This window comes from Malassezia sympodialis, genomic scaffold, assembly GCF_000349305.1.
Source record: "Malassezia sympodialis ATCC 42132 genomic scaffold, msy_sf_1, whole genome shotgun sequence".
Taxonomy (NCBI): Eukaryota; Fungi; Basidiomycota; class Malasseziomycetes; order Malasseziales; family Malasseziaceae; genus Malassezia; species Malassezia sympodialis.
Window position 1 is genome coordinate 35,500 of NW_017387799.1, and position 27,999 is coordinate 63,498.

General features: G+C 57.8%; 11 protein-coding genes and 1 pseudogene across 12 annotated transcripts; 5 read left to right on the forward strand and 7 right to left on the reverse strand.

Moving 5' to 3' along the window:
• Nucleotides 1-124: 124 nt before the first annotated feature.
• On the forward strand, nucleotides 125-3,279 carry MSY001_0012 (uncharacterized protein; the record flags this gene model as incomplete). The annotated part of the gene is made up of 2 exons (XM_018883220.1): nucleotides 125-3,160; nucleotides 3,220-3,279. 2 exons carry the CDS (start codon nucleotides 125-127, stop codon nucleotides 3,277-3,279), a joined length of 3,096 nt encoding a protein of 1,031 aa, XP_018738663.1.
• An 11-nt stretch (nucleotides 3,280-3,290) lies between these two features.
• On the reverse strand, nucleotides 3,291-4,964 carry MSY001_0013 (uncharacterized protein; the record flags this gene model as incomplete). The annotated part of the gene is given in 2 exon segments (XM_018883331.1): nucleotides 3,291-4,838; nucleotides 4,857-4,964. The coding sequence occupies 2 exon segments, from the start codon at nucleotides 4,962-4,964 to the stop codon at nucleotides 3,291-3,293; spliced, it is 1,656 nt and encodes a 551-aa protein (XP_018738664.1).
• A 1,440-nt stretch (nucleotides 4,965-6,404) lies between these two features.
• On the forward strand, nucleotides 6,405-8,827 carry MSY001_0014 (uncharacterized protein; the record flags this gene model as incomplete). The annotated part of the gene is made up of 2 exons (XM_018883442.1): nucleotides 6,405-6,483; nucleotides 6,507-8,827. The coding sequence occupies 2 exons, from the start codon at nucleotides 6,405-6,407 to the stop codon at nucleotides 8,825-8,827; spliced, it is 2,400 nt and encodes a 799-aa protein (XP_018738665.1).
• Nucleotides 8,828-8,923: 96 nt separating this feature from the next.
• On the reverse strand, nucleotides 8,924-11,251 carry MSY001_0015 (uncharacterized protein; the record flags this gene model as incomplete). The annotated part of the gene is made up of 2 exons (XM_018883553.1): nucleotides 8,924-11,145; nucleotides 11,197-11,251. 2 exons carry the CDS (start codon nucleotides 11,249-11,251, stop codon nucleotides 8,924-8,926), a joined length of 2,277 nt encoding a protein of 758 aa, XP_018738666.1.
• A 2,344-nt stretch (nucleotides 11,252-13,595) lies between these two features.
• On the reverse strand, nucleotides 13,596-14,678 carry MSY001_0016 (uncharacterized protein; the record flags this gene model as incomplete). Its single annotated transcript, XM_018883664.1, has 1 exon — nucleotides 13,596-14,678. One exon carries the CDS (start codon nucleotides 14,676-14,678, stop codon nucleotides 13,596-13,598), a length of 1,083 nt encoding a protein of 360 aa, XP_018738667.1.
• A 554-nt stretch (nucleotides 14,679-15,232) lies between these two features.
• MSY001_0017 (uncharacterized protein) lies at nucleotides 15,233-16,052 on the reverse strand (the record flags this gene model as incomplete). The annotated part of the gene is made up of 3 exons (XM_018883775.1): nucleotides 15,233-15,664; nucleotides 15,699-15,786; nucleotides 15,829-16,052. The coding sequence occupies 3 exons, from the start codon at nucleotides 16,050-16,052 to the stop codon at nucleotides 15,233-15,235; spliced, it is 744 nt and encodes a 247-aa protein (XP_018738668.1).
• A 365-nt stretch (nucleotides 16,053-16,417) lies between these two features.
• MSY001_0018 (uncharacterized protein) lies at nucleotides 16,418-18,321 on the forward strand (the record flags this gene model as incomplete). The annotated part of the gene is made up of 2 exons (XM_018883886.1): nucleotides 16,418-16,458; nucleotides 16,572-18,321. 2 exons carry the CDS (start codon nucleotides 16,418-16,420, stop codon nucleotides 18,319-18,321), a joined length of 1,791 nt encoding a protein of 596 aa, XP_018738669.1.
• A 1,604-nt stretch (nucleotides 18,322-19,925) lies between these two features.
• Nucleotides 19,926-20,939, reverse strand: MSY001_0019 (uncharacterized protein; the record flags this gene model as incomplete). Its single annotated transcript, XM_018883997.1, is given in 3 exon segments — nucleotides 19,926-20,333; nucleotides 20,357-20,876; nucleotides 20,887-20,939. 3 exon segments carry the CDS (start codon nucleotides 20,937-20,939, stop codon nucleotides 19,926-19,928), a joined length of 981 nt encoding a protein of 326 aa, XP_018738670.1.
• Nucleotides 20,940-20,948: 9 nt separating this feature from the next.
• On the reverse strand, nucleotides 20,949-21,813 carry MSY001_0020 (annotated as a pseudogene). Its single transcript has 2 exons — nucleotides 21,478-21,813; nucleotides 20,949-21,449 (listed from the first exon to the last, which is right to left on the reverse strand). Coding segments are annotated over exons 1-2 (837 nt in total).
• Nucleotides 21,814-21,991: 178 nt separating this feature from the next.
• On the forward strand, nucleotides 21,992-22,774 carry MSY001_0021 (uncharacterized protein; the record flags this gene model as incomplete). The annotated part of the gene is made up of 1 exon (XM_018884108.1): nucleotides 21,992-22,774. One exon carries the CDS (start codon nucleotides 21,992-21,994, stop codon nucleotides 22,772-22,774), a length of 783 nt encoding a protein of 260 aa, XP_018738671.1.
• A 1,320-nt stretch (nucleotides 22,775-24,094) lies between these two features.
• MSY001_0022 (uncharacterized protein) lies at nucleotides 24,095-24,424 on the forward strand (the record flags this gene model as incomplete). Its single annotated transcript, XM_018884220.1, has 1 exon — nucleotides 24,095-24,424. One exon carries the CDS (start codon nucleotides 24,095-24,097, stop codon nucleotides 24,422-24,424), a length of 330 nt encoding a protein of 109 aa, XP_018738672.1.
• Nucleotides 24,425-25,622: 1,198 nt separating this feature from the next.
• Nucleotides 25,623-27,993, reverse strand: MSY001_0023 (uncharacterized protein; the record flags this gene model as incomplete). Its single annotated transcript, XM_018884331.1, has 6 exons — nucleotides 25,623-25,624; nucleotides 26,365-26,604; nucleotides 26,889-27,314; nucleotides 27,534-27,698; nucleotides 27,801-27,812; nucleotides 27,897-27,993. Coding segments are annotated over 6 exons (942 nt in total).
• Nucleotides 27,994-27,999: the final 6 nt, after the last annotated feature.

Here is a 27,999-nt window from a genome sequence, read left to right on the forward strand (position 1 = left end):
GCTCCTCGTCAGCGGCCGCACCCTGCGTAAGAGAGGCCCTAATAGGCCAACGTAACATGTCACAAAATATGCGCGCCTGGGCACAGCCGCGAAGGTAGGGCACGTCAAGTGTCGTTGTCTGCTCATGCCCCAGGACGCGGCCGCCGTCGCCGCCGACTCGCCCGGCAGCGGCGGGGACGCCGCAGGTCAAGCGTCAGCACAGCGCAATACAGGTATGGCATCAGCGCGCCTCCATGCGATTGCCAAGCTTCGCCGCGCCGCCTCGCAGCGCGAAGTGCGACACGCCACACCGCGCGCCGTTCCGCCGGCGGAGCCCGCGGCCACCGCCAACGAGGATACGAAGCCGCCGGCGGACGAGTCGCCCGCGACGGATGGGCCCACTGAAGCGCCGCCTGCAGCACTCCTGCCGTCGCCGCTCCCCTCGCTCGAGCAGCTGCGGCAGCGCCTCTTGCGCGAGCGCAAACCCACAGGCCTCTCACGCTCGGCCAGTGCTAGTGCAACGAGCCAGGTCGCACGCGCCTATACTATGCAAAAGCTCCTTGGTTCCGCGACGCCATTGCCATACCACGACATGTTCGCCTTTGTGCGCGGCGTGAACCAGGCGAGTGCCGCCAGCGATACACCGCCCACCCCGCCCCGCAACGAGTCGATGGCAGCCGAGGCGAGTCCGCAGCGGGCGACGCTTCTGCGTAGTCTCTCTGCTCGCGATGGCGCGCGGATCCGCCGGATCCGCCGGATTGGCCGTCAAGATACTGCCTCCGATACCCCGCCCACCGCCTCGCCAAGTGCGACGCCGCCACGCGCGCCCGTCTCTGCGTCTGCCTTTTCCGACGACAGCAGCTCGACCAATGCGCGCGAGTCGACGGGCTCCTCTGGCTGGCGCGTGAGTCTGTACAACTACGACTCCAGCATGTCGAGCCGCCAGGCCTCGGTCGGCACAACTGCGCCCGTCGGCCAGGGCACCGCACCGCGCGCAGTCGACTCGCTCACGGGTGCCGGCACGCCCAGCACGGCCTCGCATCGAGACGCGACGCGCTCGTCGCTGGAGCCGCATGTTTCTCCGCCTGGCGGCCTGGCGCCTGTCTCAGCCGCGCCTGAGGACGTGCGGCGGTCTCCACCACGCGCAGCGCCTGTGCTGCGTGAGGCGCATACGGCCATGGACTGGCGCACGACGGAGCGTGGGTCGCTCAAATCGCCGGCGCTGTACCGGCAGAGCCCCCCGCACACACGCACACGCACTCCTGGCCGATCGCCAGACACGTCGCTGGACGACGCGTCATCTGGATCCCCCCACACGATGCCGCACGAAAAGCCCTTACCGCGCCTGCCACCGGTGCCCACCACGCGTGCGCGTCGCGACTCCGTGTCCGGCGACACGCTCCCTCTTGCCCCTCGCCCGAACGCTACGCCGACGCTCCCTCTCCCCGATGTGCTCGCGCCGATGCTCGCACGCTCGGCGTCCGTGGGCACGGGGCGGCGCACGCCGCGCGAGGACGACGATGAGCGCAAAGAAGCACGGGTGGTACGTCTGTGGGGCTCGCTGCGCCGCAAGACGTCGATGCGCGCGCTTCGGCGGCCCAGCGGCCACGTCCCCCCCGCGGCCAGCTCTGCGTCGAGTGGCGACTCGGCATGGGCGACTGTGGCGCTCCTCGCGGAGGCGGACGTGCCCCTGCATGAGCCGGTCGTGACGCTTCCGGTGACGCCAGCGATGCTGATGCAATGGAATCAGACGCTGGAGCGGCCTGTGCGCCATCTGCTCTCGTACCTGCCCGCCGAGGTGCCATGCGACATTGCGCTCGATCCGCCGCGGCGCCTAGTATGTGTGCTGCCCCTGCTACAGGCGGCGGGCGAAGAGTTTGTCAAGTTGCGGTACGCGTTCGTGTTCCAGGACGTGCTCGTGCTGGCCAAACCTCCCCTGCTCGTGCAAGGCGACGAGTCCATTCCGGACATGATGCTGCGCAAGCTGAGCCAGACACCTGCACTGAACGAGCCCTGTGTGCCGTTTGCCGTACTGGACCTCGCCCAGGTGCAGATGCAGCGGCACGGCGAACTGAGCGACAGTGAGCTAAGTGCGCTCATCGCGCCCCGCCTCGCAGCTCTGCATGCGCGCCTTGATGTGACGCTTGCTGCGCTCGTGCGTGAGACGGGCCTGCTGCGCGACGAGTCAGATGCGGCTGCGTATGCCGCGGCACAGGCGCGCCTGCTCTATGTGTGTGAGCCACTCGACCGCACGGTGTTATGGCGCTATGTGCAGGAGCATCCGCACATGCTCGCCCCCTTTGTGGCGCAGTACCGCGTGCGCGGCGTGCCGCTGGATGTGGCACTGCGGCATGTCCTCCTTGACTTGCCGCACCCTGAGAGCGCTGCATCGATGGAGGCGCTGCTCCTCGCATTTGCTAGCCACTGGCATGCGAGCAATGCGGCGGAGTGGCCCGCGCATACGCTCGAATCGGTAACGGACCTGACGTGGGCGATCGTGGCGCTGAACGATGCGCTGCACCGGCCAGCCGGCCTCTGGGCAGCGTACGATCCTAGTCTCTCGCTCGGTGACTTTACAGTGGGCTTCCGCACGCACGGCGTCTCGCACGCGGTATCGGACCGCGAGCTCGGCGAGATCTATCTCTCCGTGCGCACGTCGCCGATTGTATCGGGCGGCGCTGGCGCGGACATGCGCACGATCTCTATCGACGCCCACGCATGGCACGCGCTGAGCGCGTTGGGCGTGTCCAGCGCGCCGATACGTGTGCGCATCGACGCACCCGACCCCGACTTGCAGGTGCGTCTCGTCGGCCCGGGTCTGCTCGCCGATCCTCCTGTTCTTTCGTTTGCGCACTCGGCGCACGCCCAGTTCACGCTGTGTGCGGCAACACCTGGTCCCCACGACCTCATATTTGTGCGGATGGGGCGCCATGCGCGTTTCTACGGAGGCCACGCACCGGCGCCTGGCATGGCAGCGCTGCCCCGCTCGGTGCAGGTGCGCGCCGGTCGCGACGCGCCTACCACCCGCGCGACGCTCTCGCTCGTGCCGACCGTGCCGGGCACCACGCATACGTTTTACTTGACCGATGCACCGTCTGCGCAGCGCGTTACGGCGCTCCTCCATTCGACCATCGAGGCAGCCCGCGCCCACGCACAGCGCTTTGGTCCAGCCGAGTGGGATGTGCGCGCGCTGTGCCGCCGCGTCCTGGAAGCGTCGCTTCTGCCGCCTGATGACGCGAGCCGCGCGCGCCGCCCACCGCCGCCCGCCACGGGCTATGCGCTCGTGCAGACAACGCGTGACAACAGCCTGCTCATGCATGTGCTCCGGCCGGCGGCATAGGTGCATCCGCACGCTCAAACACGCCGACAGCCGGCGCGGGCAGCTCGCGCAGGACGCGGCGCGCAACCCAAAAGCGCATAGCGGCCGTGGCGCTCTCGCGCTCGAGGCCGAGCGCCGCCGCGACATTGTCAGCGGTGATCTCTGCCTCGCCGAGTCCCGCCACGAGCTCGGCCACGGCGGCCTGGAGCGGCGTCACACGCGCCTCGATGCGCCGCCCATCGTCCATGTCAATAGCCACATCGACTGTGCCGATATGCGGTAGCCAACGCACGCGCTTGGTAGGGTGGATATGCGCATAAAACGCAGCGCACGCCTCGAGCGCTTCGGCGAGGCGTCGCGGTAGGGTATAGGTGCGCGTATCGATCGCGGGCCAAAACTGTCGCGACACAATGAGGGGGTGCACGGCCTGAGCATCTGGCCCCGCCTGTGCATCGCGGTGAAAGCGCTCATCCAGCGCATGGGATGCCGCCACATCCGCCAGCATCACATCGCACGGGTGCAGGCTGCTCGCACCGAGCCGCCGCTTGAAGATGGCATTGTTGCGCTGCACTCGCCGCGTGTCATAGTCGATCGTCTGCACGAGCTGCTGCGCCGTGTGCCGCTCGAGCGCCTGCAGGAACCCGTCGCGGTCGTCAAAGATCGAAACGAGCAGTCCAATCACATCGCGCGAGCGCATCTGGCTGTACGCCGGCCCCGCGTCCACCGGGCGCGGGGCCCACGTCGGGTCCGCCCAGTACTCGGGCCGCGTGTACTGCTCGTCGGTCGCCTCGGCGTCCGCGTCCGGCGCGTGCCCGTCGTCTGCATCGCCCAGCGCGCCCTGCTCCAGCTCAGTGCGCAGCAGCTGGAACGCAGGGTCATCGCCGAGCAGCGCATGTACTACCGCTTCGATCGTGTCCTTGCGTGTGCGCAGGTAGCTCTGCACGGGCGGCAGCACTTGGGAAAGCACGACACCAGTAGAGTCGACGAGCCGAAGCGCGTACACGATGTTCACGTAGTACACCAGAATCGCATGCGTATCGACGCCCGGGTGCAGCAGGCACACATGCAGGGCCTGCGCCAGCGCCCGCACGAGCTCGGCCCGCTCGCCCGTCTGCTCTAGCCACACGACCACATCCTCCATCGCGGCCTGGCTGCGTGGGTATTCGCGCACGAGCTCGTACACCTGCTGGAGACGCTGCGTGCCAATCGCATGGGCGAGCGAGTAGTCGAGGCGCAAATACAGCGACGCATGCTCGGCAGGCGCGAGGCCCTCGTCCGGCGCGTACGACACGCTCACGTCCCACACGTCCGCGGCACCGCTCGCAGCACCCGTGCCCAGCACGGCGTGCGCAGGGCGCGCCTCGAGCACCTCGGTGAGCGCCGGCATGAGCTCATCCCGCAAGAGCGCCTGCAGCGCGGGGTACGCCGCCACCGTATGCGCACCTTGCCTCGTCGCGCGCGCGGCCGCCTCATGCAACACGTCCGTGGCTGCCTGCATCAGGGCGCTCTGTACGAGCGCATCCAGACCAAGTGCCCGCAGCTGCGCAACGACATGGACCGCACTCGCCTCGCGCGGGCCTAGCAGGGGTGCGACACTGGCCGGGGCGGCCCGTGGCGCCGCGCGCCCCTGCAGCACGCCAGCCAGGTACGTGCGCACCGCGTCCATCGCCCCAGGCCGCAGCGCCGCAGCTAGGAGCATGCGGCACTGCCCGAGGAATGCCGTCGCGTCGGTGCCAGGCGTACAAAGCTCCGTCCACAGCGCATGGCGCGTGCATACCCACTCGAAGCACGCGTGAATCGCGGAGGGCAGTCTTTCAGGCGCGCTGGGCCCCGCGAGCGGCGCCATAGCCTCGCAACACAGCGCATAGTATGCGTCTGCACTCGCATCGAGGAACCACGCCGCGACATCTATGCCACAGGCATGCAAAGCATGCAGGGCCTCCTGGGGAGCCGCTGCGTAAGCGTGCGCCACGTACCAGCCAGTCGCGCATCCGCCGCCCATGGCTCGCGCACATTGTACGCGCGCGTCACCACATCCCACGGCGCCTCGTGCGTGGACGCGTGCACCTTGCACGCGTCCAGCGCCGCGTCCCACGCAGCGTCCATCCTGGTCGTCGCGTCGGACGTGCGGTCTGACTAAGCATGGGCGACCGCGCCACGCGCCGCGCCTCGTACCTTACGCGCTGCACCGGCGATGGCGCTCCAGCACCCGATGTACGCCCGCACCATCCTTGCGTGGGTGCTGTGGTGTGCCTTGGGAGCCCTCACATTCATTTCGCTTACGCACGTCGTCCGCTCACGCCCCAAGTTCCTGCATCTGGGCGCGCTGCTTGCGGCAGGCCTCGGCACCGCGTCCATGTGCGTGCCCAATGTAGACAAGGATTGGATGTACCTGGCGCGCACGCTCTTCCATATCAGCTACATTGTGTGCGCAGCACTGCTACAGCGGCTGATCATGCACTGGTTTTTCATCCTCCAGCACCATGCTTCGCAGGAGATTTTGCTCGCGTCGCTGTACTTCAAGTTCATCAAGTGGAACTGGCTCGTTCTGCTGGGCCTCGCCGCTGCTGCCTTGATCGACTCGACGCGCATCAGTGTCCCCGCAATCCTGATGCTCGAGTTTATCGTGAGCACAGCCTGGCTCGACGGCAGTGTCTTTATGCGCCGCGCCGCGCCGAGCCTGCCCACACGCAGCACGCCGTCCGTGCGCTACACGTCCGCTGACTCAAGACAGCTCCACGAACCGAGCTTGTTTCACATGCGCTGGGACTCCCAATCGCTCCGTGTGCCGTACGACGGCTCGCGGATCCTCTTCAGCAAAATGACGCAGTCCCTGGTCGTCGCATCGGTGATGCTATGCGCCTCGTCGGCCGCGCACCTCCTCTTCTACGTGATCTGCTCGCGCTATACCAAACTATGTGACTTGGACTTTGAGTACATCGGATTCTTTTTCTGCTACTCTATCGGCCTGCTCCCCTTCTGCCTGATGCTCGTCGCACCAGGCTTCCTCTCGCGCTTCGACACCTCCAAGCTCCCGGCGTAGCCTGCGTGGCAAGTATTACGTAAGTTTTCAGTCTCGGCCCCGCGCGGCCACCTGGCTCTTGCCATGAAGGTGCTTGTCACCGGGGCCACCGGTCTGCTGGGCCGCGCGGTGATGCGCGCGTGCGTCGAGGCAGGTCACGAGGGTTCGTCGTCCAACTCACACCAGTCACGGGCACCGCCTATTCGCGAGCGAGTCCGCCGCTGCTCCGCGTTGACCTGACCGACGAGGCGGCCGTTCAGTCCCTTGTCGAGAACGTGCACCCTGACGTGGTGCTCCATCTGGCCGCTGAGCGCCACCCTGACCGCGTCGAGCAGAACCCGGACGCGGCACAGGCACTCAACGTCGAGGCGCCAGCGTGGCTCGCGCGCGCCTGCGCTGCGCAGACGCCGCCGGCCTACCTGGTTCATGTGTCCACGGACTATGTGTTTGATGGGCGCGCGCCGCCCTACACAACGTCATCGGAGCCAAACCCACTCAACTCGTATGGACGGAGCAAGCGCATGGCCGAGCTGGCCGTGCAAGAGCATGCGCGCCCAGGGTATGCAACATGTGTGCGGGTCCCTATCTTGTATGGCGAATGCGACTCACCGGCCGAGTCGGCCGTCAACGTGCTCCTCGATGCCATCCAGGACCAGGGGCAGCGTGTCACTATGGATGCGCATGGCGTGCGCTACCCTACCTACGTCGGTGATGTGGCGCGTGTTCTACTGGACTTGGCCTCGATGGCCGTTGTGCGCGGCGAGTCCATGCCACCTACGCTGCACTATGCAGCGCGCGAGGCCATGACCAAGTACGATATGTGCCTGGTCCTCTCGCGCCTTTGGAACCAGGTCTGCGATGCGCCCGTCTCGTCCACCGCACATCTCGATCCGCAATTCGAGGCGGATCCCCATGCGGCCACACTGCGCCCGGGCCACTGCAAGTTGGACGTGTCAGAGACGGAGATGCTGGGGATCGACGTCTCGCATGTTGCTTTTGACGAGTGGTGGCGTGCGTACCTGGCGCTTCTCGGGCCACCTGCTACCACGCTGGCGGAGCGTGCCGCAGATGCGGCTCCGGCTGAGGCCGAGAAAAGTACGGAGACCGAAGCAGGGGCAGCGATGGAAGACCAGACCCAAGGTGAGGCAGTCCACGAGCCCGTACCGGCCCCATCTTCGTTGGAGCCGGCCCAGGAGCCACCTTGCGAGCCCGCGCCGACGGATCCGGCACCGCCGGCGCCGTCCTCCCCAGTCGACGATGAACGCTACGGCACACCGACGCCCCCCGAGTCCGGCGCCGTGCCACCAGCGCCCGCCGTCTCCTTTTCTGTGCGTGTGGACGATCCACAGCGAGTGGGCGACCCAGTTACGGGGCACGTCGTATATGCCGTGCGCGTCTCCACGAATGCGCCCTGGTTCTCGCGACCCGAACTCTCCGTGTTGCGGCGCTACAGTGACTTTCGCTGGCTCCACGCGGCGCTCGTTAGCAACTGCCCAGGCGCCATTGTGCCGCCGATCCCTGAAAAGGTCAAGATTGGGCGCTTTGCACCGGATGTGGTCGCGTTCCGACGCTGTGCGCTGCAGCGTGCGCTGCAGCAGATGCTCGAGCATCCGCGACTCCAAAAGGACGAGGATCTCAAACTCTTTCTCGAAAGTCCTCGACTTGCCGCTGATATCCATGCGCGCGATACTGTCAAGGGCCCTGTCATTACGCCTGACCACAAAGCGCTATTTGGCTGGCGCCAAGCGCTGCAGCAGCCCCGCTTCCACGATCCCGACGACTGGTTCTCCCACCAGTTGGACTACCTGACCCAGTTCGAGACGCGTATGAAAGAGATCGTGGCGGCTGTCTCGACGCTTGCTCAGCAGCGAAAGGCACTTGCGGCTGCACAGGAGCAGCTGTACGAGTCACTGGTCGGTATATCTAGCAGTGGGCTTTCACGCAGTGTGTCGACGTGCTTTGCGGCGCTCGCCGAGACGAAAAAGCGCGCTTCTGAGGGATCGGCGCGTCTCGCGCACCACGAGGCTCACGTCCTGGGACTCGTGCTGTACGAGCACGAGCGCCTGGTGGGTAGTGTGCGCAAGTCCTTTGCGGCACGCGAAGATGTATGGCAGGCCTGGCAGAAAGCCGAGGACGAACTGCACAAGCTGCGCGCGCGGCAGGCCAAGCGGCCGACGCAGCACGTCGACACGCACATGCAGGCCCTCACGCAGGCGGAGCTTGCAAGTGTCGCGCTGCGTACGCGCTTCGAAGAGGTATCGCGGCTTTGCAAGAGCGAGATGCAGCGTTTTGACCAGCACAAAGTCGTTGAGATTCGTGCTGCATTCGAGGCGTATGTGCGTCACTTTCACTCGCTGCAGGCCGAGGCCAACGAAGGATGGTCCCACTGCGAACGCGTAGTCCTGCGCCAAGCCACACGGAAACACGGAGGTACGTATGCGCCACAGGACGTCCAAAGGATTATCGCTCCGGCGAATGCACATATGTTAGACTGCCGATCTGCATGACGGACAATTCTCGTATGATGGACGTCCTGCGCACCCGAACATGCTGACGTCAGGCCCTTCCCCGTCGTAGGTAGCTCCTGTACCATAGCCATGTAACTATACATCTACGGGGCGGATCGCCACGAGCGTGTCGTTGACAAAGCGGCACAAAATATCATTGCGTAGCGACGTCTCGACCAGCACATCTTCCACACTGGCCACCGCCTCCATGATGCGGACGGCGGCATGCGCACTGCGTGCCTCAAAGTCCGGCGACACCTCCGTCTGGGTCTGCGCATCGTCAGCGAGCGCCGCCATCGGAAAGCCGAACTGCTCATCGCGCTCCGCCGGCGTCCGGGCGGCCGGCACAGCACCACCATACGTGTATGCTGGGCACCCGAATCCCTCGCGTTGCAGGATCGCTTGGGACGCGCGCGTCATGTAGCGCAGCACAAGCAGCGACAAAAACGCCACACCACAGGGCGAGGGCGGCTGGCCTGCCACAAGCGTCGGCACTGAGGGCGTGCGCTCCACGTCAAACGCCAGGACGCCCGGGTGGTCCTGCGTGCCGCTCGCTTTCGACGCACTCGGGGCACGTGGCACGCCCGGCTCCTCGGCCATCGGAAGATGCGTTAGGACGTGCTGTAGCAGCTGCGCGCGCTGGATCGCCTCATCGCCAGACAGCGCCACAAAGGTACAGCCCAGGCATCGACACACGCCCTCGTTCGACAGCGACACATGCGTCTCCAGATGCTCGCGCACAGCAGCCCAGCTTGGCGCCTGGGGACTCGGGCACCCCAGCCATGGGCACACCGGGCCGGGCGTGGCACGGATCCGCGGGACAATGCCGCGAATCACAAAGCGCGGCTGTGCACCAGGCGCCCCTGGGATCACCATCGCTGCAGCCCCGGGGAACGCTTGTGAGACATTGCGGATCAGGTTGGCGGCCGGTTGCAGCGGCGCCCCTCCCCGGTTCGCCGTGGGCGTGAATTGGTCGCGGTACGTGATCCAGAACTCCATCTGCGTGACCTCGCCCTGCGGGTCATACTCAAACAGTGTCTTCATCCACTCCATCCCACGCTCGGGCTCACCAAGACGCTCCAGGCGTGCCTGCACGTCGGGTGGGAGCTGCTTGTAGCGCGCGCGCTCAGCCGGCGTCATTTTCTCACGTCGCTCCAGCTCGCGCCGCTGCCGCGTGCGCGTCACACTGGGGACATGGGGCGCCCACCAGGCGCCCTGGTTCACGGTCAAGTCCGTATCGCGCTCCCACACCGACTTGCCCAGCGCAAGGTTCCGCGCGAGGAAGCCAACAATGGCATGCGTGGGAGATGCCTCGTGGCCGCTCGGGTCGTACGCACGCTTGTCTAGGCTCGTAAGCACACCCAGCAGCAACGCATTGTCCCCCACCATGACCAATTGGTATAGCAGATCCAATGCGGCCTCGAGTAGCTCTGGATCCTGGGTCAGTGGCAGCAGGGCGAGGCACCGCGTCATCAGGTGCAGGTGTGTCGGCTGCAGGCTCGAGTCAACCTCTGCCAGCACAGGTGCATTGGCCGTGTTGGATGCAAATGCACGCAGGCACCGCAGCGACCCAAGAAGCAGCGCACGGTCCTGCGAGTGATGCGCCATGTCGTACAGCCGCGCAAAGATTTCGTCCTCCACAAACCGTGCAGCCTCTTGGGTATGGTGCAGCACGAACCGCTGGCGTGCCCAGTCACTGAGGACGAGATGGGGGGCAAGGCACTCGAGCACCTCAAGCATGTTCACGCGCAGGTCATGGCATTCATGCACGTCTTCTAAGGCGAGTCCTTGGTGAATGACATCGAGAACCATCGGCACCTGTGCCAGACTTGCCACATTCGCACTTGAGAGGGACAAATTGCGCAGGATCAGTGTCGCTTCTGCGGCACGCCGCAACAGTGCTGCGTCGCGCGCGTACACGGCGGGTTGGAAGGGCGCGTCGGTCGGGATAGGCGGTGTAGCCTTGCGACGTGCCAAGGCAACGCTGGTCGCCGCAATACCCGCATATTCATCGTCCAGACCATAGCCTTGGTCCACAAGCATGCCATTCACATGGATATCCGCTTGCATCAGGTCCCATCGTCTGCGCGGGAGGCCATGCGCCGCAAAGCACAGGCGCCTCACAAACTCTGCGAGTGCATCGCACAAGCCCGGATACTCGGCCACGAGAAATTTGTCTGCCATCTGAAACGTGTACGAGGCCAAGTTACGAAGAGCCCAGTCTACCTGAGACGCAATCCCAGATCGAAGCGATAGAAAGAGGCGGTTCGTCGAGCCGGGCACCAAGAAGGGGTCTTGTCTCAGCCCACTTGACGTACCTTGTGTCTGCACTGCCGTCACCGTGACGTCTTGCCTCATAGGTGAGACACCAACGACACGCGCACCAAGCGCATGTGCTCGCGCAGCTTCGTACGCTGCAGCCATGCCAGGCGGGCAGTGGTCGCGGACCTGAGCCACGATGGCAGCGCGGCGCGTGCCGTACACGATGCCACGTGGCACTTGCATGAGAAGGGATATGACTACGCGTGGGGCAGGCCGACTCGGTGGACCGGCACGCTATGTGTGCGGCGATGTAGCACGCTTTTCAGTTCACTAACCACAGCCAGTGGTTGTACATCTTCCCCACCTGCTCGGCGAACTTCTCTCTCTTGTTTTTTGCGAGCGATGCGTTCGGCGCGTGAAAGGGTCGAGGGCGTGTGGGGCGTCGAGGCACGCGCCTCACACTCAAACACCTCCTCGGAGCCAGGTGGCGGCAGATTAGTCGGTGAAGAAGAAGCAAGAAGCGCCTCTTTCAGTAATTCTCTGTGAAGTGTGCCACTTTGGAACACTGTCTCTTCCTCTCCGTCATCACTGGGGGTCATGGCATGGGGCGGCGAAAGCGGCGGTACTGGTAGGGGCTCGTAGGGCAGAGGCGTATCTGGGACAGAGGGCGGCGAAGGTGCCTCGAGCAGGCACATGCCTGCCTCCCACTCGGTAGAGAGGGCATTCAGTTCTTCTTTCATACTCTCAAACATAGCGGTAGCTGCCTTCGGTCCCTCGAAGGCAGCTGAAGGAGTCACGTTGCCATGCAACGATGGCACTACCATCGGCCCATCTTCACTGCACACTTTCATCTTGCACTGGAGCGTGCGCAGAAGCTGGCCCATTTTAAGGAGCTGCTTGCTCAGATCCACAATGTCCGGTCCTGGGTGCTTGTCCGTTACACGGATACTCATTTCATCTTGCAAATGTTCTCGGACTTGCTTGGCGCATAGGCGAAAGTGCGTCGTCATGCGCTTCAGCACGCCCTGTATGATCTCATCGTCCCAATATACACGCGCTTCGACGGTGACGCCTGAGCGCTGCTTCGCGCGTCTCGTGTCCATATGGAGGGAGAGCAAATGGTAAAGGATGGTTTGCCGTTCCACATGCATCGCCTCAAAATGCGACCGAAGCGACACCAAAGAGAGCCGATCATGTCGTGCACGCTCGTACGAAGTATAAATCGTCTCATCTCCTGCACTTTTTCGGCTTGGAATAGGGGAAGAGCCAGGCGTCAAAAAGCCATACGAATACCTCGGCATTCGTCCCCTCTCTGGTGTATGCATAGCTCTCGAGGGCGAAGCCCAAGCGGCGAGCGACAAGGGCCGAGGCGACAAAGGCATGGGAGATGACACTGCATCCCAGTCCATGGGCAAAGAATGCTGGCGCAACATCATCAATTCTCGCACACGCTCAGCCTCTTCCTCCTCGGACCATGTCTCCAGGCGCTCATACACAGCGCGGCAATGGAAGCACATTTCTTCGAGCGCATCCGCAATAGTTTTCCGCATAGACGTCATGCGCTGAGGGAACATGCCATGCCGTTGTCCTTGTTCATCGAAGGACCAGGAAGCCTCGATTCGCGAAATCGGCGGTAAGGGCGACGAAAGGGGGAATCGACGGGAGACTAGCTCGACTTCTTGCACGGCCGACAGAGCATCATTGAGCGCCTGATCCATCGATTGTGCTGCGTCAATTAGGTCCTTGGCACCACGCAAGAGTCCAGCTCGGAGATACGCTTGCTCATCCGCCCGCAAAACCGCCTGGGAAGAAGCGAAGCTATTCCCATCCTTTGTTTCTGGAGAAGTGGACACAGAAAAGCTGAGGTGTTGAGGAGGCCACTGCAGCATCTCCGAAACAGGCAGGATCAGGGTACAAACATCGATAAAAATTAGGGTCAGGAGCATCAGGGCCACAGGCACTTTCACGCACACGGCCCATCCAATAAAGAGCAGAGCGGCACTAATATGGCCCACGGGGAGCTGTCCGGCAATGCGCGTCTGAACTCTATACTTGGCATCAGGCAGTCTCAAGTGATATACACGATCAGGAATGCATATGGTTTTCTCGTTCGTCTCTCCATGTTCGTATTTGGAAATAGACAAGCTCGGCGCCAATAGGTACGAAGTAGCGATCGTATATCGAAACTTTTCGGCAAATGCAACACCCTCCTCATCCATATCATCCACTGGCAAGGGCGCTTCGCTTTCAGCTTGGCGCCTCTCTGCCCATGCCGCGATACGCGTTGCTATCGCCTGGAAAAACGAGGATGCTCGTGAGCGAAACCTGGGTGTGGATGGATCTCCATGCTTTAACCCAACAGCTTTGGTAAGTGAACATGCACTCACAAGCAAAATAGCCCGCAAGCGGTCCATCCTGCACCATAGGCTCGGCCATGAGGCCTACCTATGTGGCGGAGTTCAAGATCTATCACGTAAGCGATCTGAATATCGTCGGTTCGCATAGCTCAACTACGGTGACGCATGCGACGCTCGCGCGCCGCCGCCAAGCGCGCCTGCTTTTCAGCGCTCATGGCATCCTGCGTCGCATTGGCAACAGGCTTAGATGCCGAACCAGAATCCGACATGAGGTTATCAAGCGCACGCCCACGCGCGCCACCGAGAGAAGACGGAGTATCAGACGAGCTCTTGCGCAAGGCACTGACAGGCATAGCGCGCGGACGGGCATTGGCGTTGGCACTAGAGCGCACTGAATCCATGAAAGATTTTTGCTTCACATGCGGCTTGACGGGATGCTCAATTTTCTCCGGTAGACGCAGCAGGCGCTTCATGAAGCGCGTGCGCAGAGCTAAGAGCTGGACGAGCGAGAATGTATTGGTGGTAGTCCAGTAGAGAAGCACGGCAGACGGGAAGCTAGAAATAAACCAGGCCGCCAACACAGTCACGGCACGAAGACCATTCTTCACGAAGCGGGCTTGGGGCGTTTGGTTCATACCCGTCGTGCCCGTCTCTGCACCAGTCTCCAGTACCAGCAGTGTCATGGCCGAACTAATAATAGGGAGAGCATAGTAGGGATCCGCGGCCGTCAGATCAGGGAACCAGGCAACACCACCCGAGGCAAGTGCCGGCAGAGGTGCGTTGGCCAAACCTGTAAGGGCGAAATAAAACGACAGGAAAACAGGCATCTGAACGACAGGGAGGAGAAGCGACTTGAAAGGCGAGCAGTTGTTGTCTTTGAGCAGCTTTCGAACCTGCATGGCCGACGCCTGCATGCCCTGCTGATCACCTGCATTCTTGGCATACTGAATATCCTCCAGCAAGTTCTGCATCTGTGGCTGGATATTGGACAAACGAATCGAATTGCCTTGCACACTCACCAGGAGAGGCGCCAGAGCCAGACGAATACCACAAGTCACAATAATAATGGTAGCCCACCATGGAAGGTCCGTAAAGTACTGGACGCTGTCGAGTAAGTGCTGCAAAATGCCAGAGGGCGACCATCCACCCAAACCCAGAGATTGGAGGTCATTAGTCGCAAGCTCTGAAGCTTTGCGAATACTCTCAGACTCATTCGCCAGCATCTGAGACATGGACTCATTTGTATGCGCCAAACGTTCTTGCACGGAAGTGCCAAGGTGGTGCAACTCATCCGATGCCGACTCAGCTGCATTTTGTGTAGACTCTTTCAGGGAGCCAGTCATGTTCTTTGTCTCCTTAGCACGTTCGTACACGAGCTGTCGAGCCGCATCATTGTTGCTCCACAGGGAGAAAGCGCGAGCGGACCCCAGTCCCAGGCTGCTCGGTGCTGAAACGGTACGCAGTACACGAGGCTGTACGCAAATAGTGGACGCCTTTGAGGTCATCCTCGATAGGCTTTGTCTCCATGCCATGCCGCACACCACTGAGCCGACACGATGCGCAGCCATAGCAAATGATGGGGACGGCTTCGAAGCCACGGCGGCAGCTCAAATGCTAATCACGTGATGACACATGGGCGTGTCGGAGCGACGCGTCTCGTATTCAGTCCGCATAGTCCTTCCCGCAAGCACCCTAGAGAAACATTTCATCCATACATTTACATACTCTATATTCTCACAGTTGCTTTCTAGAAGCCTTCTATGACCTTGTTGAAGAAAAAAAAACATCAAGGTTTTCGGAATTCAGACAGCACAGGGAGAATAAGGTTGAAGGCGGTATAAATCTCCTCGCGTACTTTCGCGCCTGTTAAGACGATTTTTCCTGAGACGAATATAAGAAGCACGACCTTTGGTTTGACCATACGGTAAATCAGGCCAGGGAAGAGCTCTGGCTCGTACGATGAATAAACACCGTGACTGTACGCCAGACCCTCCAGGCGGATGGGGAAGCGCACATCGCAAGATCCGACAATATTCTGAATCTTGAATTCACTGAAGCGAGCCTCGAATCCAAGCTTTTGGATAATACGCGCGTACTTTCGACTGGCGAGACGACTGTCGTCTTCGCTCTTAGCACCCGTGATAACCATCTTGCCCGATGCAAATATAAGAGCGGTCGTCTTGGGTTCACGGATACGCATAATCACTGCTGCGAAACGCTGCACAGTATTAATAACAAGCGACTGAGCATACCTTAGGGTTGTACTCCGCATTGCGGGCGTGCAATGCAATAGTCTTAAGGTCCAGCCTTGCTTCCAAGTTAACTGTAGCAACAATATTTCTGCAGCAGGTGATTAGCATACACATCACAGTCAATACTCACTGTAGTGTCGGCACAATTCCATGCATGCTTGATAGAGCTTGCTCCGTAATTGGAGCTGGAACCGACGGGGTATCTTTGACGGCAGACTTCACATCATCGTCACCACTCGTATCGTTAGCCTTGCCCGACTGGGTAGGGAGCGACAGTGGCTTCTGTTGAGGAAGTCCAACTGGAGTGGATTTGGGTTGGGCTTGAGGGAGTTGTAGTGAGCCACTAGTAGACATGGGACCCAATCCGATTTTTTGTCCGCCGATGCGCGCCACGACGGGAAATTCGCCACTCACAAAAAGTGGGTCGATAATAATTCGGCCTCCTTTTATATATGTTTTTCGACCCCACCCGCCGTGGCCCGATGGCGTCTCGCACGTGACCACTCCACTTCCACGCATTTGAGCAGCTGCGGCTTGTCTCATAGGACGTGTATGCTCTAGTGGCAAGCTGGCGGGTGTTGTGTCCCGCCTATCGCTATAGTGAGCAAGTCGTTCTGAAGACAGCAGCATAGCAATATTTTGAACCGGTTTATCAAGTGGTTTCTGGTGTCTTTGTGAAATCAACTTTGCTGTCCTTCCATCGGATTTCATCCGCCATTATGAACCGAAGTAACCCGGCTTTTTTGAACAAGCTAAGGAGGTACGTCTAAGTACAACTAATGTGAAGCATGGTTGATGATCCGAATACAGATGAGCTTATTCGATGGTCACCTGATGGGGATTCATTTTTGGGTACGTGCCTGACACTAACAGCGAAGTACCCAACCATGTTCGCTTTGGCGATGAGGTACTCCCTCGTTTCTTCAAGCACAACAATTTTTCCTCTTTTGTAAGACAACTGAACATGTACGGATTCCACAAGGTCCCTCATCTCCAGCAAGGGGCATTAAAGACGGACCAGCCGTCCCAAAGTGAATTATGGGAGTTCTCGAACCCGTGTTTCCAGCGCGACCATCCAGATTTGCTCTCAAAGGTGCAGCGTAAGAGGAGTGGGAAAGAGCGTGAGCACAACAATGCACAGACTAATGATGATGCTACTCGTGCTCTGCATGCCTTCAATTCTGGTGCACTTACACGCGGAGATTACGATTTGATCAACGGCGATGCTCAAGACCTTACAAAGATGGTAGGTTCTGTACAGTTGGCCAGCCTAGTGAATGCAATTCAAAGCATCAATACAAATCAGCGCACGATCATTGAGGAGATTTCAAAACTACAGCATTCTAGCCAGGCACTTTGGCAGCAAGGCATAGAAAACCGACAGCAAGTTCGGCGGCAACAGGATACAATCAATCGCATTTTGCGCTTCCTTGCTAGTGTCTTTGGCTCTTCCAATGTGGGCGATATGCTGCAGACGGCCAATGGGGCTGATCTAGGAAACTTGTCGGGTCTTCACTCGGACCTGCATGCATCACAGCAGCCCCGCTTTGAAGAGCACGATACCATTCATACGGACTTTAAGGGACAAAGACCTGTAAGGCCACAGAAGCGAGCTCGACTGCTTATTAGCGACCAGGCTTATGCCGATCAAATGCGAGACCATCAGGATACCACGAATGGGGAGAATGGCTCGTCTATGCCTCAAGCCACAGAGCAACGATTTACCGAGGCAGGTAGCGAAACTGAGGAACATTCTCCAGGTCGCTGGTCTCACGTTTCGACGGATCCCTCGTCTCCGACTATCCAGCCGACGGCGGGACAACATGATCTCTCGTCGCCCAACAGTGCGCAGGCGTTGCTGAATGCATCTTCTACCAACCAGGACACCCAGGCATGGCTAACTAATCTACTGAACAGCCATGCTCAAGGTGCCAATACCGGCTCTCTTTCTGAAAACTCGCGTTTGAATCCCCAGCTTTTAGCTTCGCTGCAGCAAATCCTAGGTAACTCGGGTGCGGGTTCTTCGCCCAATGCTTCAGATCCTCAGGCTCTCTTTGGTGCGGATGGTGCAAGTAATGGTATCAACACTCCTTTGAACAACACGATGCTTGCGTCGATGCTAACTCAATGGAGACCAAATTCTCCTGCTCGGCCCAACGCTTCGATGGAACGAGTTGTGCCCGAAGAGCGTCTCGCTCAGGATGTGGAACGCCTTAGTCGTGATGCTAAGATGAGTATGGAGCATACGAATCAACTGCAAAACCAAATCAACACTTTGGTTCAGAACCTTCGTTTGAGTCCCTCGGATGCGCAGCATGTAGCTGCGACGGGAAAGCTTCCGCTCCCCCCAGAGGACTGTACACGCCGTTCTGATTATCCTGCGACTAGTGCCCCATCTACTTACGTGCCGTCGTCCCCGTCGACTCAGGTACCTGGTTTGCCACAAGGCCCGTCTCCTGGAACAAGCAATGGGGGAGAATTTGATCTTGACTCATTCCTAAACCAATTCGTTGACCCTATGAATACACCCAACACCTTCGGCGCTCCGCCGACGCCCATGTCAGAAGATACGGTCGACCCTGCGGGTGAGGGAACAGCCAAGGTACATGATCGCCCACTATAACGGAAGCAGTAGCTCCATAGCTTGGAGGATTGTACAGAAACGAAGTAACGTCAAAGTAAACATCAGCGGAGAGCAGGCGTTGTCATTTGCATGGCCCTAGGGAGGTTATTTCGCTCACGCAGGGATGTGACATTAGGTCGTGGGCGTGTGCTTGGCTCTAGACGTCGAGCGCTGCGGAGCGACCGCACAACCGGTGTGCTAGAGTCGACAAGAGGGGTATTTTCGTTGTTGCTCGAAAGAGGCGAGGGTGTAGGCATTTTGCTGTCTGGCACCTGGTTATGCGAGGAATACAGTGCGATCCGAAGCATCTCCTTGTCGGCTACGCTGTAGTAGTCTGGCTTGATCTCAGTTTTCCGAGACGCCGGGTAGGGCTCAGCCTGGGCACGCGCCTTTGAGAGAGGCTGCGAGGGTGCAGATGAAGGATCCAAAAGGGTGCGCATACGGCGCAGTACTTTACCAATTGGTTTTTTGGCCCGCTTGGCCGCCTCTTGTTCAGCCAGCATTTCCGCATAGATACGGCGAATATCTCCATGCGTTAGTGGAGCCTCTTGCTCCACCGGCGGCAATTGATGACTCAATTCAGGCCACACACGAAGTTGCGCGGGTGATTTTGAAACGGAGGACTTCTGAATTGAATCATCCGGTGCGCATTTGTTGCTGGTAGACATCACTGTAGATTCCATGTCAGGCACCTGTGTCGCTGAGGGGACTGGGTTTGGCGCCGATGGACCCACGAGCTGATCCGTGTTAGTGGGAGCAGTCTCTATTGGCCGTTCTTGCTGATTCAGGGATGTTGGCATATCAGACTGATACTCCTCTTCCAATGCAGTGATAAGCATATCAAGTGCATTATTCTCGTCATCTTCGCCTTCCCTCGATTCCATACTCGAAAGGCCCGGCGAAGACTCATGGCAGGTGGGTTCAACATTCGTGCGCGACACGCTGGCTTTCTCTTCCATTGTAGCGCTTGATTTCTCTGAGTCCCTGTATTGCTCCACCATGGACAGGACTCGTGAGTGGTGCGAGCGCGCGTATGTACGGCGCACAGGTTTCTCAAATGCCACCGGGTGTTGCTCTTCGGAGGAGGTAATGAACCCTAATCCCAATGAACGTTGCGGCTCACATTCGGTCGAGGTTGTCTTGGCATCACACGCGGAAACATGTGATTGGGGCGGCGTGAGTGAATTCTGATAGTGTACAGGTTGGCTTCTCACGGATGGGGTTCGAACAGACGGCTCTGGTGACATAGCCTGGGATTCGCAAATCGAGCTGTACTGGCTCGTTGGACTCAACATCGATGGAGGTGAAAGTGCACCAGCATACGCCTGCACACCTTCAAGACTCTTACGCAGCTGATTAGCCATTTGCGCCGGCTTCATGTAAGCTAGTTGCGCGTACCTTGCCTTTCGGCTTAATGCCATATCGTTTGCACAGACTGACCAACTGGTCTTTGCGCAGACAGTATAGCGCCTCACTCTGTATCAATGCAAGATCGAGCGCGGGTTCCATAGGCTAGAGGTGGTAGCTAGGGCAGAGGTGGCCTGGGTGTGCCTACCTAGAGTGCAGGTAGGATCCATGTTGATGCAGTTTCTACCTATCATTCATTATGTGGAGAAGTGTTGCAAGATGAACACCTCCCGTAGAGCACGCGCCTCCGCCACGGTAATGGCTTCAAGCAGGGACTGAAACGACGCAAGCTCGTTTCGTTCCCAGTCTGTTAGAAGTGCTTCAGACGCCTCACGAACATCTGTGCGTTCTGCTTTTCGAAGTAAGGATGACTTTCGTGCCTGCTCGTAGAGCCGGCGGCGACTGAGCTGTCCAAGTGTTTTGTACAGGTGGTCCAGCAGCCAAGCTTTGCACTTATTCAAATCCACAAACCACAGGAAGAATGTGCGCTGTGGATTCCTTTCGCTGCCTTTTGGTACTTCCTGTAGGCTGAGAATAGACGAGGCGAACAGCCGTGAGCAAACATCTCGCGTTTCGCCCATTGAGATAAGGCCCATTTTCGAAATCTGTGTCAGAACAATCAGCGTACATGCTTCTCCTCGAGTTTTCCCTTTTCCACGAGGATACTGAAAATACGGCCGGCAATAGCCCCAAAACGATCCACGACCATGTTGCGTACCATCTGCAGTTGGAGCTGCTTAAGAATATTCACGTATTCGATGGTAAAGCTCGTCGCCACACGAGCACTACCTCCAGCACTTACCATAGTTGCTGACCCGAAGGGAGCTAGGAAACGAAAATTGTGCACAGAAGAAGATATATTGTCATGACGAGAGAGGATCGCAACGTATTCTGCTAACAATTCGACAGATGTGGGGGATCGACTCTCGTCCCCCACCACAGAGCGCCGGTCCAGTCCTCGTTGAATTTTCGTGCCAGGAGGGATGCGATGGGACAAAGTCGTAAGAGAAATGGGTCGTGATCGCTCGTCCTTTTCACAGCGCGCAAGGCCTGCGTGATCGGCCTGCAGCATCAAGCGCATCACCTCTCCTGTGGCCGCGTTGTACTTGTTTGAGACTGCATTCGCAATCACCTTGTCGTAAGAGGTGCTTTACTTACCTCATTTCGGATTTGAATGTGAAAATAGTCGTAGTGCACGCGGAGCCATACATCAAGCTGCGTTAAATCATAATACATACGTCAATCTCGACATCAGTCCGGGCCGCGCTCACATCTGAGTGTGCATGCCGCTTCGATCGTTTTTCTGTTCCTGATAGAGTGCTTACTTTACGCTTCAAGCCCAACCGCAAATCGTCCATGCCATCCTGAGCACCTTCCCATTCGCGACGGTCTTCTTCGTCAATCATGGCAGCCACCTTGGCCTTAATCTCTCGCAAAGACTTGGCCGTAGGTACACCTTTTTGTGCTTGCTGAAGCATGCTCTCCAATGCCAGGGTACGGTCCTGCAGCGACACATGCTGCACAGGTGTGGATGGTCGCACGAGCGAGTCGAGTAGCATCCGTGCAAGCAACTCACGCAGTGCCGCGGCACGCTGCTCCAACTCCTTGTCGGACGCATCTGATGGTGCGCCACTCATATTGGGATCTCTCTTGAGTGTGTCCACCACGTCTCCAGCGCGCATTTGTCCGTGGTATAGAAGGAGGCGAATGACACTTTGTGCCTGCGCGTCAGAAAGCCGTTGTACGTACATCGTCGCCTCCCCATTCCTGCGCGAGGCTCATGTAGTCTCCAAATCGCAAGCGGCAGAGTATTTCGTCCATATCAACCTCAAAAAACTCTTCGTCCGCACAATGACTGCTGTTCGAGGGACGCGAGTGCTGAACACAGTGGTGCTGGATGAGCACTACAAGCGCCTGCTGGATCAAGCGCACGGGTATTGCATTCGGGTCACTCTTGTCTTTTGGAACCAAGGAAGATTTACGTGAGGACCAAGCATGCTGGCGACCGCCCGCAGGCGAATTGATTCGGCGAACCAGCTCCGGCACAGTCAGTCGGCCATAGCGAAGCAATGCATGCGCGACTCGCTACCTGTCAGCCAAATACACTATTCCATACCTCAACTACTGGACCAAAGTGCTCTCGAATGATATGCAGACAAAGATGTGCGCTGTCGCGCACGCTCACGCTGCTCATACGCACGTCGTCCAGGAGGAACCAAAAACTCGGTAGCACGTCCGCACGTTTTTCTGACTAATCACCTCCATGGTGTGGCCCTTCTCGGCGCAGACAGCTAGGGAACCAGAGGCTGCGGCGAGTGCATGCCCTGTGGATCATACTACACGCGCGAAATGGGAAGAGCAGAGCAAGTGCCCGGTAGACCACAATGCACGGGCTTCTCTGCTGGATGCAGCTAAAAAGCAAGCGAGCACGGGCAGCTCGTCCGGCTTGTCACAGGACCGCGAAGTGTCTTCAATTCCGCGATACTACATGAATGATAAGTCCAAGCCGGCAGTGTCTTCTCACTCTCCAAAGGACACTGCTATTGAAGAGTACGAATCACACTGGGTCTACCCTTCGCCTGAGCAGTTTTACACCGCCGTGCGCCGGAAAAACCATGACGCACGGGCCGAGGACATGAGCGTGGTGGTCCCTATCCATAATGCTGTGAATGAAGAGGCGTGGCGACGGATTCTTGATTGGGAAAAACAGTGGCAAAGCGACCCATCGTCGCCAGGCCCTCAGCTCGTCAATTTCGTCGGTCGTCCCCGCGACGTGACTTGGCGCGCTTGGATGAGAGGTTTGGCTGGCTATCAAATGCCATTTGACCGCCATGACTGGACTATTGTACGCCCTGGGGCTGAGGGGGACACACCGCGTTCTATGCGCTATATCATCGATTTCTATGCTGGACGAAATACTACGTCCTCCGAGGTGATGGGCCGGGCACAGCCAGTGTCGTTCCACTTGGATGTGCGTCCGGCTCCCAGCACGGTCGAAGGCATTGCCATGCGTGTGCACCGTTTTTTCCATGACATGAGCCTATAGACCCTGTGATACCTGTACATCCTCGAGGACGAATTCGTCTGTGTCACCCAATAGCGACTCCTCTGTTGCCAGCATACGAGACGTCTCGCGCCAGATAACAGCACTTGCCAACATAGCGAGACCCATACTGAGTGCGATAAAAAGAACATTAAGCTGCTTGGTTTGTGCGTCCAGCTCGGCCCTTACTCTCTTATCACTTAGGTCATACAATTTTGCGCCCATAAAAAGAGGGAATAATAATCGAGGCGATGTCAACGCTACACTCAGCGCGTAGGTCCTTAGCTGTAGGGAATCCAACGAGGCCAAAAGGAGATTTGTGTAACTGTACGGCAGTGGACAGAAACGCGCCAAAATGGCCATCATCAGGCCACGCTCGCGCACAGCAGTCTGGAGCGCAAGAAAGCGCCGGTCCGACTTGATCCGTGATAGCATGTGCCATTGACCTTGCAAATTAGCCAGAACGCGTCGAACGATCACAAATGATAGACAAGCACTTAGTAAGAGCCCCACTGTTGCTATGGCCCAACCCTGACCAAGTGCGCGTACCTGCTGCTGCCAAGGGGCGTTAGGTTCGGACCTAGCAAAGGCCATACCACAAAGCGTGAGCGTCGAAGAGAATCCAGTGATAGGGGGTATTCCAGTAACTGCCATAGAAAGGTAGAGCAAAGGTATCCCAAGCCACGAGTGTGAAATCCACAAAGATATGCGAGCAATCCCTGGTGTCAGTGTCGGCTGCGCACCATGCATGAGCTCCCCCCCACCTCCGTGGAGAAGGTATCCAAGAACAAGAAGCTGTAATAGAAGAAAGGCCACAATACCCGCCTTTTGCGCAGGCGTTAGTTCTTTGAAACGCTCTCTATAGATGTCCCATTGGTGCCAAAACTGCGCGCCACTCCATGGGACCATTGTCTGTGCTCGCACGATAGACCCGATCGCCCGATGAACGCGATCCACGCGTCCGACATCTTGTCCGTGTGCCTGACTGGGCATGCCTTTGCCAGCGTCGACTCGGCATGGCGTCCTTCCGACTGAGATGGAATACGTGGCAAGCTCCGAAACATTGGTAGATATTCTGCCGCTGGTGTCGCTGGATCGTGTTAGGCTGCTTAGTGGCACGTACGGACCGTTCCATCCGCCAGCCCACGCTGTCGTGCCACTCTGGCTTGCCATATCTCTGAGGAAAAAGCGCAAATGCGTGATAGTACCTCCCGAGTGGCTCACTGTGGGTAAGTGGGTGTTTTCTCATGTGCAGATGCACTCACGGAGTACCTTCGACAGGAGACAACGACATTGCCCTTCTCCCCACTACCACTTCATTTCATGGCCATATCGAAGCTTTTGCTTGAGCAGTACGTATTCCAGTGCAACTTATGTTTTAGTGCTGCCGAAGATATCCCATCTTCTTCCAAAATTCGATCCTTGCTCAAGGATTTGCGCGAGGCACGCCAAAGCAAAATTCTGGCTGGCCTTGCGATGATTAATGGTGCTCATCTCGAGATGACAAACATTTCGTCCATGGAAATCTGCGAGCTGCGTCCTTTTTTCCGCACGGCATTGACACAGCTTCATGCACTGCAGGCACCTTCGGAGCCGAAGGACGAGCATACCACGCAAGAGGACGAAGAAGATATCACGGTCCGGCGCCATTAATATACAACAGATCTACGAAGAGGGCACAGCTTCTAGCTGATGCAGCGCGGCATCCAGTGCAATAAAGATACGCGATAGTTGATCCACCTAATGTGAGTTCATGCACATACGTAGTCGCTGTATTGTGCCAACAGCGCATGCACACGGCCTTCCAGGACTTGGAGATCCTGGCGCTGGGCAGCCTGTTCCGTTTCACAAACACTGAGCTGCGACTCGAGCGACTCGTGTGATGTCATTAACGAAACACGACGTACAAGCAAGTTGGCCCGCTCCAGAAACGCCTTGCAAGTCTAAGGATCGACATGCTTCCATCACCTCTAAGAATGAACGCATATCCTCGTCATTGTCCAGAACAATGGCTAGTTGAGCGTCCACATCCTCTTTTATTACAGCTGGGGTATCTTCCGTGGGTGACGGAGTCAGGAGGCCCGATTCTGTTGTAAGACATGCACCTACCTACCCTGCACGAGTAGCTCGCGTAAAGTCGCATGAGATGCTACTATGTGCGCGAGATTCTGCTCAATCTGTGCAATGCGGCTTTGAATAGGTAATCCATGTTCCTGTGCATCAACGCCCAGATGGGCAGCGAGGGCCTGCAGCCGCAGAGCCCACGCAAGAGCTGGTGCTTGCTCGGCCATCCTGTGCTACCTGAGCAGTGGAGTTGCGCGCGTGTAACCTCGAAGTGTGGAAAAATTGCTCAATATCATTGGGCCCCATGTGGGAAACATCAATTGTCTGAGTGGCCCAGAACTTTACCACGTTCTGACAACAGATCGCCTCGTGAGGTGTCTGCGTGAAGCCCCCTCTAGGGCATGGATGGCGTGGCCCCTGCTTCTGAACGTGCCTGGTTCTTGTCAGATATTGAGAACTATGGCCAAACTAAGCTGCTAATACGGAACCTCCCCCTGGATGCTTCTGAACAAAAAATCAAGCAACTGTTCGAACAGGTGGGTTCTATTACAGATGTCCAGGTATTTCTGCCTAGCATGGTGAATGGCCAGCTGGTACCAGCCTATGGGTTTGTAAAATATGCCAACCCAGTTAGTGCGCAGGCTGCGATGACCTATTTACAGGGATATCCTTTCTCAGGACACCGACTGCTGCTTACCTGGGTGCGGAACGCGCCCTCGTTGAGCTCCAACTCGACTCTTGGTTCCGACACACCCATGTCCGGCTCGGCTGTACCTGCTGTTTTTCGTCCTGATACGTGTCTTTATAGCGTGTTTGTGGGCGACCTGAGTCCGGAGATTGACGACGGAGTCCTCACTCACGCATTTTCTAAATTTCCCTCTCTGTATGATGCGCGAATCATTCGCGATCCAAAAACTCAAATCTCTCGAGGTTTCGGATTTGTGCGCTTCAGGAGCGAATCTGATGCCATGGAAAGTATTGCCACCATGTCGGGACAATGGCTCCATGGGCGCAACATCCGTGTGAATTGGGCGGCAAGGCCAGCGGAGCCGATGCCGCCCCGCATGGACGAGCACTCCGCGACAGACTCTGCTATTCATGAGCAGACGGGAGATACCACCACTCTGTATGTGGGAAATCTCTGTCCAGATTCCACACTCCAGGATTTGATGCCTATCTTTTCACCATATGGCAACGTTATTAACGCCCAAATGTTTCCAGGCCGACACTATGCTTTCATTACGTTCCAATTCCATTCTAGTGCGATGCAAGCCCTTGAATCGCTAAAGCATCAACCACCCAAGCTTTCTGGCCAAGAAATTAAAGTGGGCCCGGCTCGATATGCTTCCAGGAATTCTTCGAACCGACGCTAAGGCCTACATTTTGCACAATTTGATTCTTCAATACACGAGCGAACCATATTGCATTCTATCAGATACCTCATAGAGCATTTTTTTTTCACTAGAATTACATCAACACCATTTCCTCAAAAGCAGCATAGAGCACTGTTGTTAGTCATCCATGCGTACAATGTTCATCTAGGCGTGGGTCCGCTTCATCGGCATCCACTCCGATGCATCGAATACCTAAGTTTTCGAGGGTTTCCACACAGGGGTCGATGCGACCTTGGCGAACATATACCACATGCGTGATATAGTCCCTGACATTAAATGGCTCCGCACCAGGCGTATCTAGCGCATGCACATAGTTCAATGACCGGCTTATGATGCTGTAGTCAGTGACCTTGACGCACTTGATAAAGTCGGTCGCTATGAGGCCGTAAGACTCACGGTCGTGTCGGGTGTTAAGCAGCAAAACTTTGTATTTGAGTTGGGGAGAGCGCGCGATCGCTTTCGGAATACCACACAACACAAGGCAAGGAATAATACTTGACCATAAAGACCCGCAGGAATAAACCAACGTCGTGCAGCGCTGCAGTCCCGTAAGGTATGCCGTATTTGGCGCCGGGAATACTTCGTTACGATACGACTAATGTAAGAAAGGAAGCATACATTTACATAGAACAAGCCTTAGGTGAGTGTACTTTACGTACGTTCAATCGGCGCACTTAGCGGGATCGCCTGGTCCTTGGACCCATACATTAAATTTCCCATAACCTCAGAGACATCGGGAATGTCGAAAGCATCGTCCTCGAAAAGATCATCCACTTCATCACTAAAGTCTGAGCCATCCATGTCATTTAAACTGGACTCTGTTTGGAAGCCTTGCGACATTGAAGTAGAGCGCAATAGCAGCTGGTGAAGTCGTGGGGACTCTCCCAGGCCCAGTACCGAGTCCTGCAGCTCGGTTGAGAACCTGCGACTGCGCTGCGGTGGCTTGGCAGGCTTCGTGGGTGTCATGATCGAATCTAACGATGGGTGCGAGATTTCACACTGACCCACAAGCGTTTTTCCATCCGTCAACTTGGCAGCAATAGTGGTAGTCTTGTTAGTATTAATAGCTGGGACCACATAGCATCCTGGAAGCACAGAGGAAATGTCGGTCAGCGCAGAAAATAGGAAAATAGCGCTCTGAATCGAGCGGAAGAACCGCTGCATGGCCACCAAAAAGAAGTTTCCAATGGATCCACCACGAAAATTGAAGTTCCTGTGAGCTCGGTGCAAGATATCACTGTGAAATTGTACTAAGAAACCACGCACACACTCGCGCCTCTCAGAGTCAATACCGCGCCATAGACGATGTTTCCCTTCGATAATCTCCATCCATTCCTGCTTGATTTCTTTGATAGGACCACCCATAGGAAGCCTGTATGCTAGTAGTTTCTGCAAGGCTTCGCGGGAGCCAGGGGAGCCCAGGTCGTTCTTGTTTTCCCCGCGCTTGGCAGCCAGCAAAGCCAGGCGCACTAGACGCGACCGGATATCACCAATAGAGGGCCCACCTCAAGTTAGAGACACATCGTACCAAGCACGCGGATAATTTCTGTTATGAGTGCTTGGTCACATACCAGATGAGGAGCCTATGCCCCATGCATTAGACCTGTCAATTCGTCGAGTCACATACCGCCATTGTCGGACACTCATCGTAAACACATCAAACATACCTGGTATCACATATATAGCAGAAGGAGTGACTTCAATCAAGTCATTGTACCCACTTCCTCCGCTAATGACGAGCACCTGGCCTAGCTGATCAAGCATGGTGAC